Genomic DNA, 19,345 nt, shown 5'->3' with positions numbered 1-19,345 from the left:
AGAAAAATCAAAAATCAACCCAAGGGGCTAACACAACCTGGCAAACATTTTTAGGTTCTGTATATATACATTCTGACAGTTCTTTCCAGTAAGCATGCCAGAACATGGCCTTGCTGTAATGGTGTTCAGAACATTAAGGGGCTGGGTCTCTAGACTGATCTGTGGTACTTCTGGAACAAAATTAGCAGGTAAGAACCATTTTCTTTTCTTGTTCCTACCCCAGATCAGTCCAGACAAGTGGGATGTACCAAAGCACCCCTACATGGGGCAGGCCCGCAAAAGACCCCCTCTAAACACACTTTCACCAAAGGTTGGCTCTCCTGGAGCCTGGACGTCTAAATGGCAAGATAAAGTGTGAAGAGAAGACCACATCACTGCTTTACAAATCTCCTGCGGCGACACTAATTGACACTTGGCCGATAACACTGCCTGCATTCTAGTAGAGTGCACACTCAGTCCCTCTGGAATTCTTCTGCCCTTACAAGGTAGGCCGAAACAATAGCTTCCTTCAGCCAACGCACTATCATGACCTTGGAGGCCTTACATCCATTTCTGGCATCTCCAAACAATACAAACAGATGATACGACCGCCAAAAACTGTTTGTGACCTTTGCCTCTGGCGACTCAGCAGATCAATTTGGGAAGGCTCCACAGTCTGATTCTGGTGAAATGAAGATACCACCTTAGATAGGAACGAAGGTACCATGCACAAAGACACCTCCTTGTCTGAAATCTTCAAAAATGGTTCCCTATAAGACAAAGCCTGCAGCTCCAAGATCCTTCTGAACAAAAAAATTGCCACCAAAAATAACCACCTTCAGCATGAGGTCCTTTAACGATGCCTTCCTCAATGGCTCAAAACAGAGGCCCAAAAAGCACCTGCAAGACCGTTTAAACTTCATTCTGGACCCAATATATGCACCGGTGGCTGCAGATGCTCGACCCCCTTCAAAAATTCCCAACATCCGGATTTGAGGCCAACAACCTTTTCCCGGTAGTATACCTCTGAGACACCCCAAGGCTGCCACCTGAACCTGCAAGGAATTGTAAACTAAGCTCTTGAAAATCACAGGCGCAGCATATCCTTTTTGTCGCAAGTGCTTGCTCTCAAAAGTCAAGTTGTGAGACAAAAGTGATCCATCCAATCCGAGAAAATAGAACCTTGCAAATGAGCCAATCTCAGGGACTGTCAATTGTGTGCTGAACCAGATCCGTGAACCACGGATGACGTAGCCTCTCCGGCACCCTCAGTACCACCTGACCCAGATGCCTCTTGATGTGCCTAAAGACTCTACCTATTAACGGTCACGGAGGGAAAACATATATCAGGATCCTTGTCGCCCATGGAAGAACCCGACTGTCTATGCCCTCGGCTGCGACCTATCATCTGCAGCTGAAGAAACTTGCTGCCTTGGCGTTGCTCCTTGTTGCCATCAGATCCAGACGGGAACTTCCTCAACAAGACTGGATAAGGCAAAGGCCTCCTTCGACAGCTCCCATTCTCCCAGGTCCAACTGTTACCTGCTGAGATAGTCCGCTTGCACGTTGTCCACTTCCGCAACATGTGAAGTGGCTATCCCCTGCAAATGTCGCTCCACCCAGGCAAAATGGTCCTAGGCTCATTGGGCAACCACGTGACTCTTCATTCCCCCTGGCAGATTGATTTAAGCCACCGTTGTCGCATTGTCTGAAAACACTTTTGTGGAGATGTGAAAGGAATTCCACCAACTCCCTGCATACTGCTCTCGTTTCCAAGCGATTGATAGACCAGGATGCTTCCACTGGTGACTACAGTCCTTATGCCAGCCGTTCTTGACAGATCACCCCACAACCCTTGAGGTTGGTATCTGTGATCCCTATAACCCAGTCCAGAACCTCCAGGCCAATCCCTTTCTCCAAACTGGGCTATCACAGCCACCATGAGAGACTGGACCTGGAAGTATCCTGTAGCGGTAAAGCCCGATGAAACTTTTCTGACAAATGGATTCCAGCATGACAGCAGTGCCTCCTGTAGAGGGCACATGTGGGCAAAAGCCCATGGCAAAAAGTCAACGTAGATGCCATTGAACCCAGGACCTGAAGATAATCCGAAGCCTGGGCATTGGCATCCACAAAATCCGCACCACCTATGATTGTAACTTCTGAATTTTCTCCAAGGTGAAAAACACTCCTTCAAGCTGAGTATCGAACTTTGCCCCCAAGTATTCCAGCATCTGGGTAGGGCTCAGGTGACTCTTCACCAAATTCACCACCCAGTTCAAGGACCGCAACATATCCATCACTGTGTGCACAGACTACCAGCATACCTCCTCCTATTTCCCTTGGATAAGCCAGTCATCTGGATAAGTATGAACTAGGATCCCCCTCCCTGCAGAGAGCTGCTGCAACCACCACCATCACCTTTGTGAATGTGCGAGGTGCAGTCGCCAAACCAAATGGGAGGGCCCAAAACTGGAAAAATTACCCTAGAACTATAACATGAAGAAACTTTGATGTTCTTCCCGAATGGGTATGTGCTTTTAGGCTTCCTTCCAGTCCAACGAGGCCCGAAAAATTCCATGAAAGAAACTGCCACTATCACTGTCCGCAATGTTTCCATAAGGAAAAACGGGGAACTCACAGTATCACATTTCACCTTTTGCAGATTGAGGAAGAGACAAAAGGCTCCTTCCTTTTTTTTTTTTTTTTGGCACAACCCAGTAAATTGAGTACTTCTCGATCGCGCTCCATGGCCGCTACCAGTACTATAATGCCAGCAACTGAAGGTGACACAACGTGTCCCGAATCGCCGTTTGCTTGCCTCGGACACTGCAAAGAGACACCATGAAAGCTTCTGTGATGGGGCAAAAAAATTCTAAAGCATAGCCATCCCTTATTGCCTCTAGGATCCATTGGTCCAAGGTAATCCTGGTCCACTTTTCTTAAAACTGTGATAGATGGCCTTCCACCCCCATCTTGAGAGAGTGGACTAGCCTGGCTTCATTGTGAAATCTTACTGCTGCAGACCCCTGGTTGGAGCCCTCTCAGGGAAGTCTACGGGCACCTCGAAATGACTGCTGCCTACCAGAACCCTGGTTCTGCCCTTAATACGGAGCAGAACCCTTACTGGGACAAAAACCACCACAACTCCAAAAACCTTGAGCGAGGCAGAAAACAATTCCTGATTGTCATTTTATCCTCCGGCAGCTGAGACTTGGACCACATATCAGCTGGCCAATTCTGCAACCAAAGCACCGAGACCGCTGCGGCCATATTTCTGGCCAAAGTCCAGCTCAAGTCATAAAGTGTGTCAGCCTCAAATGCATTCCTGGCCTCTACCTGAGTTGCCCGGCTATTTACACCGGCATCTGTTGAAGACCACCTGAGACTTCTGGAAAGATTAAGCGATTTCTTTGCATCAGTGTTTACTGAAGAGGATATTAGAGAGAGACCTGTTCCGGAGAAGGTGTTCATGGGTGATGATTCAAATCAACTGAACCAAATCGTGGTGAACCTGGAAGATTTGGTAGGCCTGATTGACAAACTGAAGAGTAGTAAATCACCTGGACCGGATGGTATACACCCCAGGGTTCTGAAAGAAGTACAAAATGAAATTTCAGACTTATTAGTAAAAATTTGTAATCTATCATTAAAATCACCCATGTACCTGAAGATTGGAAGATGGCCAATGTAACCCCTTTATTTAAAAAGGGGCCATGGGGCGATCTGGAAAACTGTAGACTAGTGAGCCTGACTTCAGTGCCCGGAAAAATTGTGGAAACTGTTATAAGGAATAAAATCACAAAACATTTACAGGCCGATACAGTACAGTGCGCTCCGACGGATGGAGACTCCGGAGCGCACTGTTAGCCGGCATTTGGACGCGCTAGCTTTACCCCTTATTCAGTATGGGGTAATAGCACGTCCAAACCCCCCCCCCCCCCCCAAACCTAATAGCGCCCGCAACATGCAAATGCATGTTGATGGCCCTATTAGGTATTCCCGCGCGATTCAGTAAGTAAAATGTGCAGCCAAGCCGCACATTTTAGTTTCAGAAATTAGCGCCTACCCAAAGATAGGCGCTAATTTCTCCGGGTACCAGGAAAGTGAACAGAAAAGCAGTATAATCTGCTTTTCTGTGCACCCTCTGACTTATTATCATGGCGATATTAAATCAGAGGTCCCGAAAATTTAAAAAAGTTAAAAAAAAAATTTTGAAATAGGCTCGCGGGTTGAAAACCAGACGCTCACTTTTGCCGGCATCCGGTTTCCGAACCCGTGGCTGTCAGCGGGCTCGAGAACTGACGTCGGCAAAATTGAGTGTCTGCTGTCAAACCCACTGACAGCTGCCGCTCCTGTCAAAAAAGAGGTGCTAGGGACACACTAGTGTCCCTAGCGCCTCTTTTTACCGCCGGGCCTAATTTTAATAAAAAATACTGAATCGCGCTCACAGGAGAGGCCCACTCTCCCGCGTTTTTACTGTATCGGCCCGTAAGACGTGGTTTGGGATACAGCCAGCATGGATTTACCCAAGGGAAGACTGCTTCACAAATCTCCTACCTTTTTTTGAAGGGGTGAATGAACATGTGGACAAAGGTGAACCAGTAAATGTGGTGTGTTTGGATTTTCAGAGTCGCCATACTTTTTCTTTCACTTGGGAAAGTGCTTTACACGCTCCTCCTACCTTGGGTAATCCTCAGAAATCCTCCCAAAAGGAGTCTCCATCATACTTTCCAATAACATGTTTGTGAGTTGAATTGGATTCCCTCCGCAGGGCTCCTCTACATTTTCAGGTCACAGGCTTCACTTTTGGGCTTTTGTCCCTCCCGACGCAGCCCTTGTGGCGAAACACGGTCCGTGTCGGGGGACCGAAAGATTTGTCTGCAAGCAATCTACCATATAAATGGGCTTGTACCGACATGTCGCAAATGCGCAGTAGAGCACAGCTCTACTGCGCAAGAGCACGTCGGTCAGAGGGCAGCAACATGGTGCTGGGAAGGAATGAAGCGGCCGGAAGGAATGAAGCAGCGGGGAGGAGCAGCGATGACGGCAGCAGGGGCACAGAAGGTCTCCGGGGGGGGGGGGGGGGTGTCTCTCTCTTGTGGGGGAGAAGCGGCGGCACAGACATAGAAATGGGAGGTCTCCAGGGGTGTCTCTCTCGCATGCGCGCCTCATCACCGAGCGTCAGGCGGGCCAGCAACGAGCCCGGTGGAGAGGCGCGCGTGAGAGAGAGACCCCTGGAGACCTCCCATGGAGCAGCGGCGGTATCTAAGCGTCAGGTGCGCGTTCTGGGTAAAAGGAGAGGGAGTGGAGGAGGGCTGAGGGAGAGGGACGGTGTTGTGGAGGAGGTGGGAGGGGAAGGAAGAGGATGTAAGTGGGGAGGGTAAAGTTGTGGAGTACAGAAAAAGGGAGTGGAGGAGGGCTAGAGGGGAAGGAAAAGGGAAGAGGATATGACTGAACAAGTGAGAAGGGTAAGAAGTTCTGGAGAAGAGAAAAAAGTGGAGGAGAGTTGGGAGAGGGAAGGGGTTGTAGATGAGGTGAGAGGGAAAGAAAGGAAAGATGAGAGGGGGTGGAAGGAAAAGGGAAGTTGTGGAGAACAGAGCGGCTCTAACCATGCTGGTCTGACTGGAATCACGCCCGGTTTAATGGGCTTTAATGGCTAGTTGTTAAATCAATGAAGGATATGTTGATCTGATTAATTCTCAAGTCTCAGTCATTGAAATATTCAAGATAAGGTTCCATGAACTCTCATAGCGCTATACTATCTTTTATGGTTTGAAGTCTGCTGTACGACATAGCATTTCCTGACTTTTACAATGAGCAGGTAAGATCTTTGAAAATGCTGTGGTCTTTGCCAAGTGTCTAACCCCCTCCCCTAAATTCTGGCACTCCCTTTACACTACCCCAACTCCATTCCTAGTTCGATTATGCTCGTCAAATGGATTATAACATCAAAAGCCTGCCTTTCTTCTCTCATACTACTAAGAATCTGTTAATTATTTTTGCTCGCCAAGGATCCCAGAAGTTAATGCCTTTTGATAATGGAGGTGTTTTCTGCTTTGGGACCTTTTGACAGTGCCTTTGGCATTTTGTATGCCTCTTCAACTCTGACATCAATTCAGATGTCATTTCTGGAGTATCATTTGTTTCCACTGTTGTGAAAGCATTTTGTATTTGTATCATTGGAGGAGGAGGGCAGCATCTGAGTCAGGTCTTAAATCTGCCAGAACCCAATGTAACCCATGTATTCCTAATTCAGTAGATCCTTTCTGGGAGCAGAAATAGATATTCCAGATACTGTTTATGTGGGGAAGCAAATTTTAATTTTATGTCCCAGATGGAATTTTTTATAAACTCTTTCTATAAATGTGTAGCACTTGGTAGTATCTTGCCTAGCAGTTTAACCAGGTGTTTCTTTCCCTGCAGATACATGCAAGAAGTAATTATTGATAAACAAATCAAGATGTTGGACAGCCCCAGTATCATTGTGTCTCCCTCCAGCTCCGCTGTCACTCTTGCTATGAGAGATACATTGGATGCTGAAGAAGGGAACCCATTAAATGCTGTGAATGCTATTTTGAAACACTGCAAAAAACAGCAGGTAAGTGGTAAAGGGGGAGACGGGTATTTTTTTTCTTACATTTCCATTAGTTGGAAAAGCTGAATTGAGTTGATAGCAACGCTGTTCTTTCCTCCTGCTTTTACGCTAATGACTAACCATTAGCCCTGCCATAGGTTTCATCAAATGTCCATGTTATAGGGGCTCCAAAATTAGTCCCAGCTTTCTACACTGCAGACCCCTAACCAGCTGCAGGTATCTGAAAATGAGGGTGGTGGTACAGGGTTGCCTCTGACGCCACAGTTTTGTAACTGAGTTGTGTACACGCATCTGCAACTCTACCAGATGCAACATGACTAGTGGTGGTCAGCTGTAAACATCTTTCCGAGTTTGTCTAAATTGTTCAGTAAAATGTGTGCTGTTCGATTGATATTTGGGGGACCTGCAAGGGGTTGAGTTTTGCATGTGCCTTAGCTTCCTGTCACTTTTCATTTGGCAGCAACCTAGATAACCCCTTGCTTGATCTATAATTTTTATTATTTTGAGGCAGTTTGTTTTTTTGTACTATGTTGTGGCTGAGCAAGAAATGAGGAGACCAGAATTGTCTGATATGGTGAAGACTGTCAGATCCAACTCTGATCTTGCTCAGTGTGCACTTTGTGTGCATAGAATACACATGTAGTTCTCGAGGGAGATGTATCCTGTTATAATTTGTTTAAATACTTTCCTTTTAATGTAAACTGCTTACTGTTCCTAAATGATGATTCAGTTTGCAGCAATGGCAGTATCTGGCCATTGGTCCTCAGCTAAACTCTGTATGTATGCAGGTTGTAATCAGTCCAAGGTGGCTCTTCAAGTGAAGGCAGTGACATTTCAGGAACATAATTTGATTATTCTGTAGGGACCAAATAGTGAAATCTTTTTTTTTCTTTTGTGAAGGATGCATGGCATTGTACTAAAATGTACACCTGTTAGGGAAACGCATCACGTTTATTAACATTTGAATTGAAGAACTGTTTTTTATGTCTATACATAAATTGGCACTTTTCATTTGCATTATAGGTAGACATAGCACAAGCTTATGTGATGGGACTTTGCCAGTCATTAGCATGGTTTTCCCCAATATTTTTCTAATTTGGGCAGTGGGGGGGGCAGGGTTTAATGTTTTTAGAATCCTCCTCTGGCACTAGCTCCACCTTTTGCGGAGAGTCTTCAGTGGAGCATGTTCTTTTTTTCTTCTTTGCCCTTGGAAGGTGAGTGGACAACTGCTACTGGACAGTTTTAATATTCTCTACTTTGGTCTTAGTTTGGGAGAGCATCATTCAACTAGAGTGTGAACCATTGGACTTAAGAAATTCTGACCACGCCAGAGGCCCAAGAAGATTACTTCCCCACCCACACTGAACTTGAGCCCTGGCATTGTAGCACCCCTGGATGATCATGCCACAAACTGGGGACTGGCTACACTTATATCTACCTTATTTTTGTGAAGGAGAGGTATACATACTTGATTTTGTATATCCTGATGGGTCAAAAATGTGCTTGTAATGCGGTCAGGGCTGGGTGCCTTTGGGGCAAGGGCAACATTTTGAAGTTCCAGTGTACCCCGGTGGGCTAGGCCCCGCTTTAGGTTTGGTCGGCACACCACGTGGTAGGTCATGGCAGCACCATCTTGCATGCGTCTTTCTACGTGCCGTATTGCCCTCCATAGAACGTCTGTCCACGCAGTGTGCATAATGTCGCATGCATACATACGAGCACAACTTCTAAGCACAGAATACATGAACAGTCTGGCGCATGAGTATGCGAGGGCCTTGCCATGCCCCATCTAGGCGCATGAAATCTGTGCGCATAAAAAATTTTAAGCATGAGCCGATAGAACACAGTTACCACCGCCAATGGTGCCAGCAGTCAAGAAACATAAGCACCCTTCTCTCTGCGCTGCTTGTCATATTAGGGCTTCACAGTCTGACCTGGATTCCAACTTATGTCAGCACTGTGAGAGTCCAAGAAGAGATGGCCTCTCCGGACTTTGCTAAGCCTGGCTCCTCCCATTCAGAGGATGGGTTAGCCACAGCTTTAACTGTAAGTACCCTGGATCTGAGTACTCCCTTGACTGAGTCATCATTGAGAGAGGGAAATTCAGTGGCTCCTACCCCAGTATCTCCTGGGCTAGGCATGTACCCTCCTGCCTTCTCTTGGGTGGAAATTTTCCAGGTCTCGGTCCTTTCATAGTCGACAGCCCAAGAGAGGGGCAAGCTAGAGTTCAGGTTTGTCCCGAACCCTCCAATGAAATTTTGCCGACCCACCCTCGGAATGAGGAGATAAGGGGGCAACTGTCCCTCTTCTACCAGCGGTGGGTTGAGATCACTTCAGACAAATGGATGCTGGAAGTCACACGAGAAGGATATGTGCTGGAATTTCACAGCACTCCTTGGGACATATTCATGATGTCTCCTTGCCATTCCCAGCACAAGCAGGCAGTGGAGACTACTCTTTTAAGGCTCCTCAGGATGAGGGCTATAATCCCAGTACCTATTTCATCATACCCAAGAAGGGAAGGTTCCTTTCGCCCCATCCTGGACCTCAAGTGTCAACAGTCATCTATGAGTGAATCATTTCCGCATGGAAACATTACACTCCGTGATAATGGCTGTACAATTGGGGGAATTCTTTACCTAACTGGACCTATCCAAGGCCTACCTACATATTCCAATCCGTCAAGAACACTGTTTCCTACATTTTGTCGTATTATCAGTTTCAGGCACTGCCCTTTGGCCTAGCCACCACCCCCAGAACATTTTCCAAGATTATGGTGGTCGTAGCGGTAGCATTGAGAAAAGAGGGAATCCTGGTGCACCCGTACTTGGACGACTAGTTGATCTGGGCCAAATCCGTGGAAGAGTGTCTCCGGGTGACCATCAGGGTGACCTCCTTGCTTCAGGAACTCAAATAGGTAGTAAACCTGGACACGAGCAGTCTCAAGCTTTCCCAGACCTTGGAATATCTGGAAGTCCAGTTTGACACCAAGCAGGGCAGGGTCTTCCTTCCGACCACACGGATAAGGAAGCTGATGTCCCAGGTACATTAGTTGATGAGCACGATACACCGACTGTGGCACTATCTCCAAGTTCTCGGTTTGATGGCGGCAACTCTGGAAGTGGTGCCGTGGGCTAAGGCATACATGCAACCATGTCAATGCACACTGCTTTCACATTGGAACCCGCAGTCTCAAGACTATTCAAATCACCTCCACTTGCCAATGGGCATATGCTCTTGGCTCCAGTAGTGGCTGCAGGAAGCTCAACCGAGCTTGCCCTGTCCTCACCGAACTGGCTGGTCCTCAAGACAGATGTGAGCCTCCATGGCTAGGGAGCGCATTGTCAGGAACTGTTGGCCTAGGGACGTTGGACTGAGGAAGAAGCCCTCTGGAACATCAGCTGCCTGGAAGGTCAGGTAGTCAGATTGGCATGTCTACAATTTAGCTACAGATTCCAGGGTTGAGCGGTCCGTGTGATGTCTGAAACTCAATGACAGTAGCCTACATCAATCGCTAGGATGGAACCAAGAGCCAGCCAGCAAGTGTCACAGGAGATAGACATCCTTATGGAATGGGAGGAAATACATCTACAGATGATCTCAGCCTCCTACTTCGCAGAAAAAGACAAAGTTAGAGCAGACTTTCTAAGCAGGGAGAGTCTGGATCTAGGAGAGTGGGTTCATCAGCCAAACCATTCAACTGATAGTAGATTGCTGAGGCCTCCTGTCTATTGACCTGCTGGCCGCATCTCACAGAGAAAAGTTTCCCGGATTCTTCAGTCGCAGACAAGATCAGTGGTCCCTGGGGATCGATGCTGTCATTCAGACCTGGCCAGAAGAAGAGTTGCTATACGCCTTCCCTCCATGGCCCCTGCTGGGCAGGGTCATTCACAGAATAGAGCACCATATAGGGGATTAGTACTACTAATAGCTCCAGATTGGCCCAGACGTCCGTGATATGCAGACATGCGGAGACTCCTGGTGGAGGATCCCCCTTGTGCCTCCTACTGGACAGGGACCTGCTATAACAGGGACCAGTCCTTCATGAGATCTGATTCAATTCTGTCTTACAGTCTAATCCTTGAGGGCTCGCCTGGTGAAGTGAGGATTTTCTGCGATGGTAATTGCTACCTTACCACGCACTCGGAAGTTCTCTAGATCCCTAGCATATGTGCGGGTCTAAAGAGTATTTGAGGCCTGGTACGAGGAACGCGGTGTCCCCCTCTGGCGGGCAAAATCCCACTTACTCTGGAATTTTTGCAGGATGAATTGAATAAAGGTTTGGCCCTTAACTCCTTGAAGGAGTAAGTAGCAGTGCTCTCCTGTTTCAGGAGCGAGCTAAACAGAACCCCCCCTGTTGGCTCATCTAGATGTGGCCCGTTTTCTGAAAGGGGTGTGAAGCATCTTCAGCCACTCCTACGGAGGCTGGTTCCTTTGTGGAATCTTAATTTAATATTGGAATTTTTGGCAGGGCCCTCCTTTCGGCCACTGCGCAGTCTTTCCTTGCATTTATTAACCTTGAAAACTGTGTTCCTGGTGGCTATATGCTCGGCACATCGCATCTCTGAACTGCAGGCATTGTGCCAGGAACCATTCCTCCAGATGACTCCAGGAACGTTACAGCTTCATACCTTTCCATCCTTCTTGCCCAAGGTAGTCTCTGAGTTTAATTTGAATCAGTCCATTTTGTTGCCATCCTCCATCATTTGAACGTCTGTAGATTTTTGGTGCGATATCTGGAAGTTTCAGAACCGGTCACGGTGGCAGGAAGCGGGGCGAACCAGCTTTGCGGGCTACCATAGCCCGCTGGATTAAGGAGGTGGTCACTGGAGCCATTACCTTCTCAGGTTCAAGCTCATTCCACTAGGGCTCAGGCAGTCTTATGGACGGAAGCTAGACTGCTGTCTCCCGTCGATATCTGCCGAGCTGTGACGTAGTCCTCCTTGAACTCCTCCAGGGTCTAGTGCCTGGACGTTCAGGCCAGAGAGGACACAGCCTTTGCAAGGGCAGTGTTAACCGGACCTCAGGCAGCCTCCCGCCCTAATCAGGAGTAGCTTTTGTACATCCCATTGGTCCTGAGTTCATCTGGTTACATGCTAGGAAATGGAGAAATTACTTACCTGATAAGAATGGATATCGAATCCAAGAGGTTACGGGAAAGCCTTCATCCAGTCCCTAGATCAGGACACCTAAAATCTTACTGGAGTTCAGTGTTTATGATTGATAGAGAACAGTTACAGTTATCCATTTTAATTATATTTTTAATTTTTTTTTCACTAGTATGTCCACAGTGGCTTTTGAAGAGAATACTGGAGGACTGAGGTCACTGCAGGGGGTTTATGTAGGGTGATGTCAGCTTTGAAATCTGACTCCGTCTCCATCTGCTGGCAGGGGAGCATAACCTATTGATCCTGAGTCCATCTGTCTACACTAAGGAAAATGAAATTATAAGGTAAGTAATTTCTCCAATAAAGCAATCTTTTGGCTAGCCACCTAATTTTTGTGTGTTTAGGAAAAAAATATATATTTTTTCCAACCCTGCCTGAACAGTTTGAGACATTTTATTTCTTGTATTTTTGTTTTTGTTGGCTTCAGATAATGCTGCAGTACAACATTGCAGACTTCAGAAGTCCTCTGGAGTTTCTAACTTTACTGGCTCATAAACGGGGCATGCTGAAAAAGGGAGCCACCCCGGACACGGAGGGTGCAGCAAGGTTGCTGTTGAGCGACTGGACTGGGTAAATTCTGTCTGCTTCCTTGACTCGTGCCAAGGCTTAGTGCTGTTAAATGGTTTAATTTAAATTGCCCGTTCATATTTTTGGCGCATTACAAATGTATCACCTTGTCACCCAGTCTGGGAAAATGAGGAAGCTAGTCTCCTCTATGAAGAGTGCCGATGGCTTTGTTCCATCCCCCCTGTTCCACATGGTATTCACTGTTCCCGTGTCATAGAGGATGCGGAGAACAAGCATGCCAATAAAGTGGAACATGCGAGAGAGCGGGTGCTCCGTGTTCAGCACCCGCTCTCCCGAGGCATGCCCAGGGACCTCTCCTGGCGCGCGATTCTGTATTTAAATGAGGTGGTGCGCTAATAAGGAGGCACTAGGGACAATAGCGCGTCCCTAGCGCCGCCTCATTAGCGGTAGAGGTGGCTGTCAGCAGGTCCAACAATTGACGCTCTAATTTACCGGTGTCTGTTTTCGAACTTGCTGACAGCCACGGGTTAGGAAACGTATGCCGGTAAAATTGAGCGTCCGTTTTGCTAGCCACTGACCAGTAGGCAGTTTTTTGTTTTGGTTTTTTTTTTTTAGTTTTGCTTCCTCCGACAATATCGCTAGGAATTTAAGTCGAAAGGTGTACAGAAAAGCAGTATTTTCTGCTTTTCTGTACACTTTACCTGGTTGCTCAGAAATTAACGCCTGCCTTTAGGTAGGCGTTAATTTCTGAGCGTAAAATATGCGGCCTGGCCGTATATTTTACTTTCCGTATCCCGGGGACTAACTAGTAGCCTCATCAACATGCATTTGCATGTGATGAGCGCTATTAGTTTTCAGGGGAGTTGGCCGAGCGTCTTTGACATGCTAAACCCATTACTGTATAAGGGGTAATAGACGTACGTGCAGGCAATTGCAGGTTAAACAACGGTTCACCCGGCCGAGCACACCTTACTGTATCAGCGTGAAGGTGGGCAGTTGAGGCTGGCTCGTATGCAGAGAAATTAGAATTCTGGATACCAGATGATAGTTTATTATACAGAAAGATCTAGCTTTAGATATATAGCAGTTTGGGGGAGATGGAAGAAGTCTTAGAGAGGCGATGTGGTAAATTGAACCTAGTCTGCACAGTTATCTTCATCTTGGCATATCGTTGACAGTTTCTCAATGGTCTGTCTTAGAGTGTGTTAAAAGGCCTTGATAATGATTTTGACTTGGTGGCAGTTGTTCTATAGCACTTTGTCCCAGAGCAAGAAATGAGGATATTAATATTGTCTGATGCCATGAAGACTGTCAGATCCAACTCTGATCTTGCTCTGTGTATGACTAGTGAATGCTGTAAGTAGTTGTGAATCCAGTCCAAGTTCAGGCTGGTTGCTTGGTGTGCATCTTCAATCTGCTTCTGTGTTGATTTATGTTTCTCCTAGGACAAGCAGGATGGTAGTCCTCACACATGGGTGACATCATCGGATGCAGCCCGGCACGGAAAACTTATGTCAGTTTCTAGAACTTTGACCACGCATACTGAGCATGCCCTATACCACACGAGGTCCCTCTTCAGTCTCTCTTTTTTTTCCAGGAGCTTTCACCTCGCAATTACTTGAGTTCATGTTTTTTTTTTTTCTAAGAACTTGGTTGGAAAACTTTTTCACTGATAGTTTTCGGATTTTTTTCTCATCTTTTTCTGTGTGGGTCCTTCTCCGGTTCCTTCTAATGTCTCAGTGAGATTTTTCGACGGCTCGGTAAGTTTTCTTTCGCTTCAGTCTCCCCATGGCAGTGGTGCCTCAGTACCTGCCGGCGTCTATCACCCCGCCATATCTGCCTTCATTTTCACCCTGTTCAGTTCGTATCGTCACGGCCTCGTCATGTTTTCGTCTATGCCAGAGGAAGATGTCCATCATGGACCCACACAATGTGTGTAACCTCTGCCTGGGGGCATTGCACAACGTCCAGGGGTGCGACCAGATGACTCCAGAGGGATGTTGCGCTCGCCTTGACAAGATGGAGCAGCTCTTGGGGCGAGAAACTCCGAGCCATCTGCATTGATGGCATCGACGCCAAAGGACCATGGAGTCGCACCGATGGATACCGCTCCATCCAATTCGGCGGGGCCGTCTGCTCCGTCGATGCCATCATCGGATAGGGGCAATGGGGACTGGCCCCTGTCTGTTTCTTCCAGGTCAAGGACATCTGGTTCATCGTCTTCAACCTTGGCACTGGGGAAAGACTGGGCCGAGCATCGAAGGAAGCATCAGCACTGGTTACCTTCAATGTACGGTGCAGGGTCGGGTTGACATCTGCACTTGCCGTGATGCCTCTGAAGCGACCACATGGTGAGGAGTGCCTATCCTCCATTGATGCCAGGGGTCAGTGACTCCACCAGTCCTGGTGTCAGTCACCAATCCACCTCAGGGATCCAAGGAAGATCTGGCCACCTCTCCTGCCTCCCAGTCCATTTTGGCATCAGCAACTTTCAAGGAGTTGGAGCACAGAGGAGCATCAAGCTGGTGGCACAGAGGGGCATCAGTCGTTCACTGTGGGGCATTGAGTTGGTGACACCGGTATCTGTGCCTGTGCTGTCCCTGCTGGAACCGCTACTGGAGAGTCTCAATGTGCTTATCGGTGTGTTCCCGACTCAGCTGGCGCTGGTTCCTGGTAACCCATCGAGCCTAGCGGGGCACTGATGCTTCACTCGTCCAATGTTGTGGTCATCTCTGGTTTCTCCGAGGAGGAAGCTCCATCGAGACCGGCAGTGCCACTGCAGCCTTCAGCCCCCTGTCCAGCTTTGCCGGGGCCGGCTCTGGTGCCTAGGCCTCTGGATGAAGGCCGGGCATCCAGGGCTTCATCTCCTGTGGTTTTCAGTGAGGATGAGGCTCCTTATGATCCCTGGGAGGAGGACATTGCAGAATCCTCCTCTGAGGGTCTCCCCTTAGAACCATCTTCTCCAGAGGTATGAAGGAGGATTCCGCCTGAGGATCTGACCTTCGCAGATTTCGTACAGGCGATGGCGGAAGCCATCCTGTTTCAGTTGATGATGGAGGAGCATGCCAGGCACAAAATGTTGGAAATTCTCCAGTTTGTGGAGGCTCCTAAAGAGATCATGGCAGTCCCAGAACACAAGATCTTCAAGGAGTTACTGCTGAGAATTTGGGAGCACCCCCTCACGGTTCTTCCTGTGAATAGGAAGGTGGAAAGGCTTCCACCAGGCTACCGGATTCGAAAGGCGTAAGCTGGCACACCAATCTGTAGTGGTTGAATCCACTCTCAAGAGGGTCAAGCACTCTCGGACCTATGCCTCTGTGCCCCCGAGGAGAGAGCATAGAGCGCTGGATGCTCTTGGGAGGAAAGTCTTTCAGGGGGCTATGCTCATTGCGCACATTGCCTTCTACCAGCCAATTCTCTCGCAACCTCTGGAAGAAGGTGCAGGAGGCGGCCGAGCGGCTGCCTCCGCATCAGCAAGACACCTTTCTGTTGCTGGTGCATCAGGGCCTGGAGTGTGGACAACATGAGGAGGTGCGCTCCACTTACGAAGTTTTCGAAACAGCAGTGAGAGTCTGCAGTGGGAATCGGTGCCCGCAGAATGACATGGCTGCGGGCCTCGGATCTCCGACCAGAGGTGCAGGAAAGACTCACTGACCTTGTCTTCGGAGACAAGGTGAGGAACGCGGTGGCCCAGCTTCAGGATCACCATGAGACCCTCCAGCATCTCTCCACCAGCACTTTGGACCCGCCCTCCTCAACCAGGTGGTCTGCGAGACTAGGTCAGAGGAGATCTTTCCACCGCTAGAGGAAATGCTATCCTCTGGCCCCTCGCTCCCATTCAGTGGTCCAGTATAACCTCGGACCAGTGGGTTCTGTCCATAGTCTATCAAGGGTACTGATAGAATCTATTGTATGTCCCGCCAAACTGTCATTTCCCCCCCCCCCCCCCCCCAAATACCCATTTTGGGGGCTGGTAGCGCATCAGGAGGTACAACGAACTGAGCTCTCCTCCCTCTTAACTGCCAGAGCGGTCGAACCTGTACCAACAGGGCAAAGAGGGCAGGGATTCTACTCTAGGGACTCTATCCCATCCGAGAGTTTCTCAGATTTGTGGTGGGAAAACAGTACTTCCGGTACAGAGTATTGCTGTTCAGGCTAACGTCTGCCCCACTTGTCTTCACAAAGTGCCTGGCTGTAGTGGGGGCGCACCTCCGCCAGCTGGGAGTGCATGTTTTCCCCTATCTGGACGATTGGCTGGTCAAGAGCATCTCTCGGGCAGGGATGAAGTGGTCCCTGTGTATTGGAGTCACTAGGGTTTGTCATCAATTACCTGAAGTCCCATTTCAGACCATCTTCTCAGTTGGACTTCATAGGAGCCCTGCTAGACACGGCTCAGGCAAAAGCCTTTCTACCATGCTCCAGGGCATTTACCTTGGCGTCCATAGTGGATGGGATACAACAGAGCCAGCAGGTATCTGGTCGGCACATGTTGAGGCTGTTGGGTCACATGGCTACAACCATCCATGTTAATCCCTTGGCACATTTATACGTGTGCAGAGCCCAATGGACCTTGAAGTCATAGTGGCGCCAGGACGCGCAGGACCTCCAGGCTCGCATCCGCATCACTCCATCTCTCTGGGACTCCTTGTCCTGGTGGCAGATTCTCTCGAATTTGAAACAAGGAATACCTTTATAAATTCCCCCCACCCAAATTGTTCTTATCACAGATGCGTCCAACCTGGGATAGGGTGCTCATGTAGACGGGCTCCACACCCAGGGTCTGTGGTCCACCAAGAAGCATAATATCAAATCAACTTCCTGGAGCTCCAGGCGATCAGGTACGCTCTATAGACTTTCAGAGATTGGCTGTCCAACAAAATCATCCTGACACAGACAACCAAGTAGCAATGTGGTATGTCAACAAGTAGGGAGGCACAGGGTCATATCTCCTATGTCAGGAAGTGGTCCAGATCTGGTCCTGGGCCCTGTCCCCCGAGATGGTACTCAGGTCCATGTATCTGGCCAGAATGGAGAATGTGATAGCCACCCCTGGTCCAGGGGGGAAGTCCAGATGTGGATTTGTTCACGTCCCCCTGCAACAGGAAGGTGACTCAGTTTTGCTCCCTATATAGGTTAGACAGCAAGCCAGCCTCAGACACTTTTGCCCGCCATTGGGGCAAGGGCCTTCTTTACATGTGTCCTCCGATTTCTCTAGTAACAAAGACTTTCCTTTCCTGAAAAAGCTTCGACAGGACTGAGGGACTATGATTCTCATAGCTCCTCAATAGCAGAGTCAGATTTGGTTTCCACTCCTTCGGGAGTTGACCTTCTGTTAACTGATCGGTCTGGAGATTTCCCCAGACCTCATTACGCAAGATTAGGGCAGGCTGTGGCATCCCAATCTCCAGGCCCTATCACTCACAGCCTAGATGTTGAGAGGGCAATTCTGGAGCTGCTTCATCTTCGATCTTTCTGAAGATGTGTCTTGGGTCCTAGTAGCTTCTAGAAAGCCTTCCACTAGGAAGTCCTAACTGAGAGGAGGTTTTCTGTGTGGTGTGATCAAAAGGCCTTAAATCATTTCTCCTGCCCCACACAAAAACTGCTCGATTACTTTCTGTACCTATCGGAGGCTAGCCTAAAAACCAACTCTATTAAGAGTTCATTTGAGTGCAATTGGTGCATACCACCAAGGTATAAATGGTATGCCCATTCCTGTAAAGCCTATAGTTGTACACTTCATGCAGTGCCTGCGTCAGTTGAAGCCTCGCTTAAGGCCTCCTGCTGCGTCTTGGGACCTCAACGTGGTGCTAGCTCAGCTGATGAAAGCTCTTTTTGAGCCGCTGCACATCTGTGACCTGAAGTACCTGACCTGGAAGGTCATATTTTTGATGGCAGTCACTTCAGCATGCAGGGTCAGTGAGCTCCAGGCCTTAGTGACTTTATCCAACTTATACCAAGTTTTATCATGACAGAATAACAGGGTGGTCTTTCATACACACCCTAGGTTCCTGCCTATGGTGGTGACTGATTTCCATCTTAACCATTCAATCGTCCTGCCAACATTCTTTCCCAGGCCCCATTCAAACCAAGGCGAACAAGCACTGCACAGTTTGGATTGCAAGAGAGCTTTAGCCTTTACCTGGAGCAGACTGAAGCCCATAGACAGTCCACCCAACTTTTCATTTCTTTTGACAGGAATAGATTGGGAGTTGCCGTTGCCAAACACACTATCCAGTTGGCTAGCAGATTGCATCTCCTTCTGTTATGCCCAGGCAGGACTGCGTCTTTGGTGTCATGTCAAGGCTCATTCTGTCAGAGCCATGGCAATATCGGTGGCCCACATGCGAGCAGTTCCCATGGAGGTCTGCAAAGCTGCGATGTGGAGTTCCCTCCACACATTCACATCTCACTGCTGTCTGGATAGGGATGGCCGATATGACAGTAGGTTCGGCCAGTCTGTCCTCTGGAACCTGTTTGAGGTGTAGAACTCAACTCTCCCTACCTAGGACCCATTGTTTGGGTTCAGGCTGTCTCCCCCTCTGTTACCAACAGATCTGTGGTGGTTGTGCCTGTTGCCACCTGGTTGGTTCTTGTTGGTCCCCTTTTGTGTTGGGGAACAGCCTGTAGCTAGGGATTCACCCTGTTTGTCCTAGGAGAAAGAGTTGCTAACCTGAAACAAGTGTTCTTCTACGACAGCAGGATGTTAGTTCTTACGAAACTTGCCAGCCACCCCATGGAGTTGGGTTTCTCCTTTTTTTTTTTTTTTTTATCATAATTATGTGTTACAAGGAGATCCCGCATGGATGCATGGTATAGGGCATGCTGAGCATGCTCAGTTTGCCTAGTCAAAGTTCTAGAAACTTTGACATGTTTTCCATGCCGGGCGTCATCCATGTGTGAAGACTAACATCCTGCTGTCCTAGGAGAATACCTGTTACAGGTAAGCAACTCTGCTTTATAATGCTCAGACTGAGATCCAAGTATTTGCTATGAAGGGAGGTTTGTTTAGCAGAACTTGATGTCTGTAACAGATATCGTATTCAGTCTCCTTTGAGGATCGAGCCCACAGCTT

At 48.3% G+C, this 19,345-nt stretch overlaps 1 protein-coding gene and 2 non-coding genes across 4 annotated transcripts in view; all 3 read left to right on the top strand.

Moving 5' to 3' along the window:
* The window catches only part of GNL3 (G protein nucleolar 3), an 88,159-nt gene that overhangs the window by 57,902 nt on the left and 10,912 nt on the right, over positions 1-19,345 (top strand). For both annotated transcript variants that reach the window (XM_029599453.1, XM_029599451.1), the window contains exons 10-11: positions 6,406-6,580; positions 12,173-12,315. In XM_029599453.1, the coding sequence (XP_029455313.1) occupies positions 6,406-6,580; positions 12,173-12,315 (318 nt within the window). The remainder of the gene's footprint in view (positions 1-6,405; positions 6,581-12,172; positions 12,316-19,345) is intronic.
* LOC115091415 lies at positions 7,120-7,190 on the top strand. The gene has a single exon (XR_003856717.1). It is a non-coding gene; the product is annotated as a small nucleolar RNA SNORD19 (small nucleolar RNA).
* On the top strand, positions 13,543-13,613 carry LOC115091414. The gene has a single exon (XR_003856716.1). It is a non-coding gene; the product is annotated as a small nucleolar RNA SNORD19 (small nucleolar RNA).

This window comes from Rhinatrema bivittatum, chromosome 4, assembly GCF_901001135.1.
Source record: "Rhinatrema bivittatum chromosome 4, aRhiBiv1.1, whole genome shotgun sequence".
In the NCBI taxonomy this organism is placed as follows: Eukaryota; Metazoa; Chordata; class Amphibia; order Gymnophiona; family Rhinatrematidae; genus Rhinatrema; species Rhinatrema bivittatum.
The sequence above is the reverse complement of the archived record's forward strand: the minus strand, read 5'-3'. Positions and strand labels throughout refer to the sequence as shown.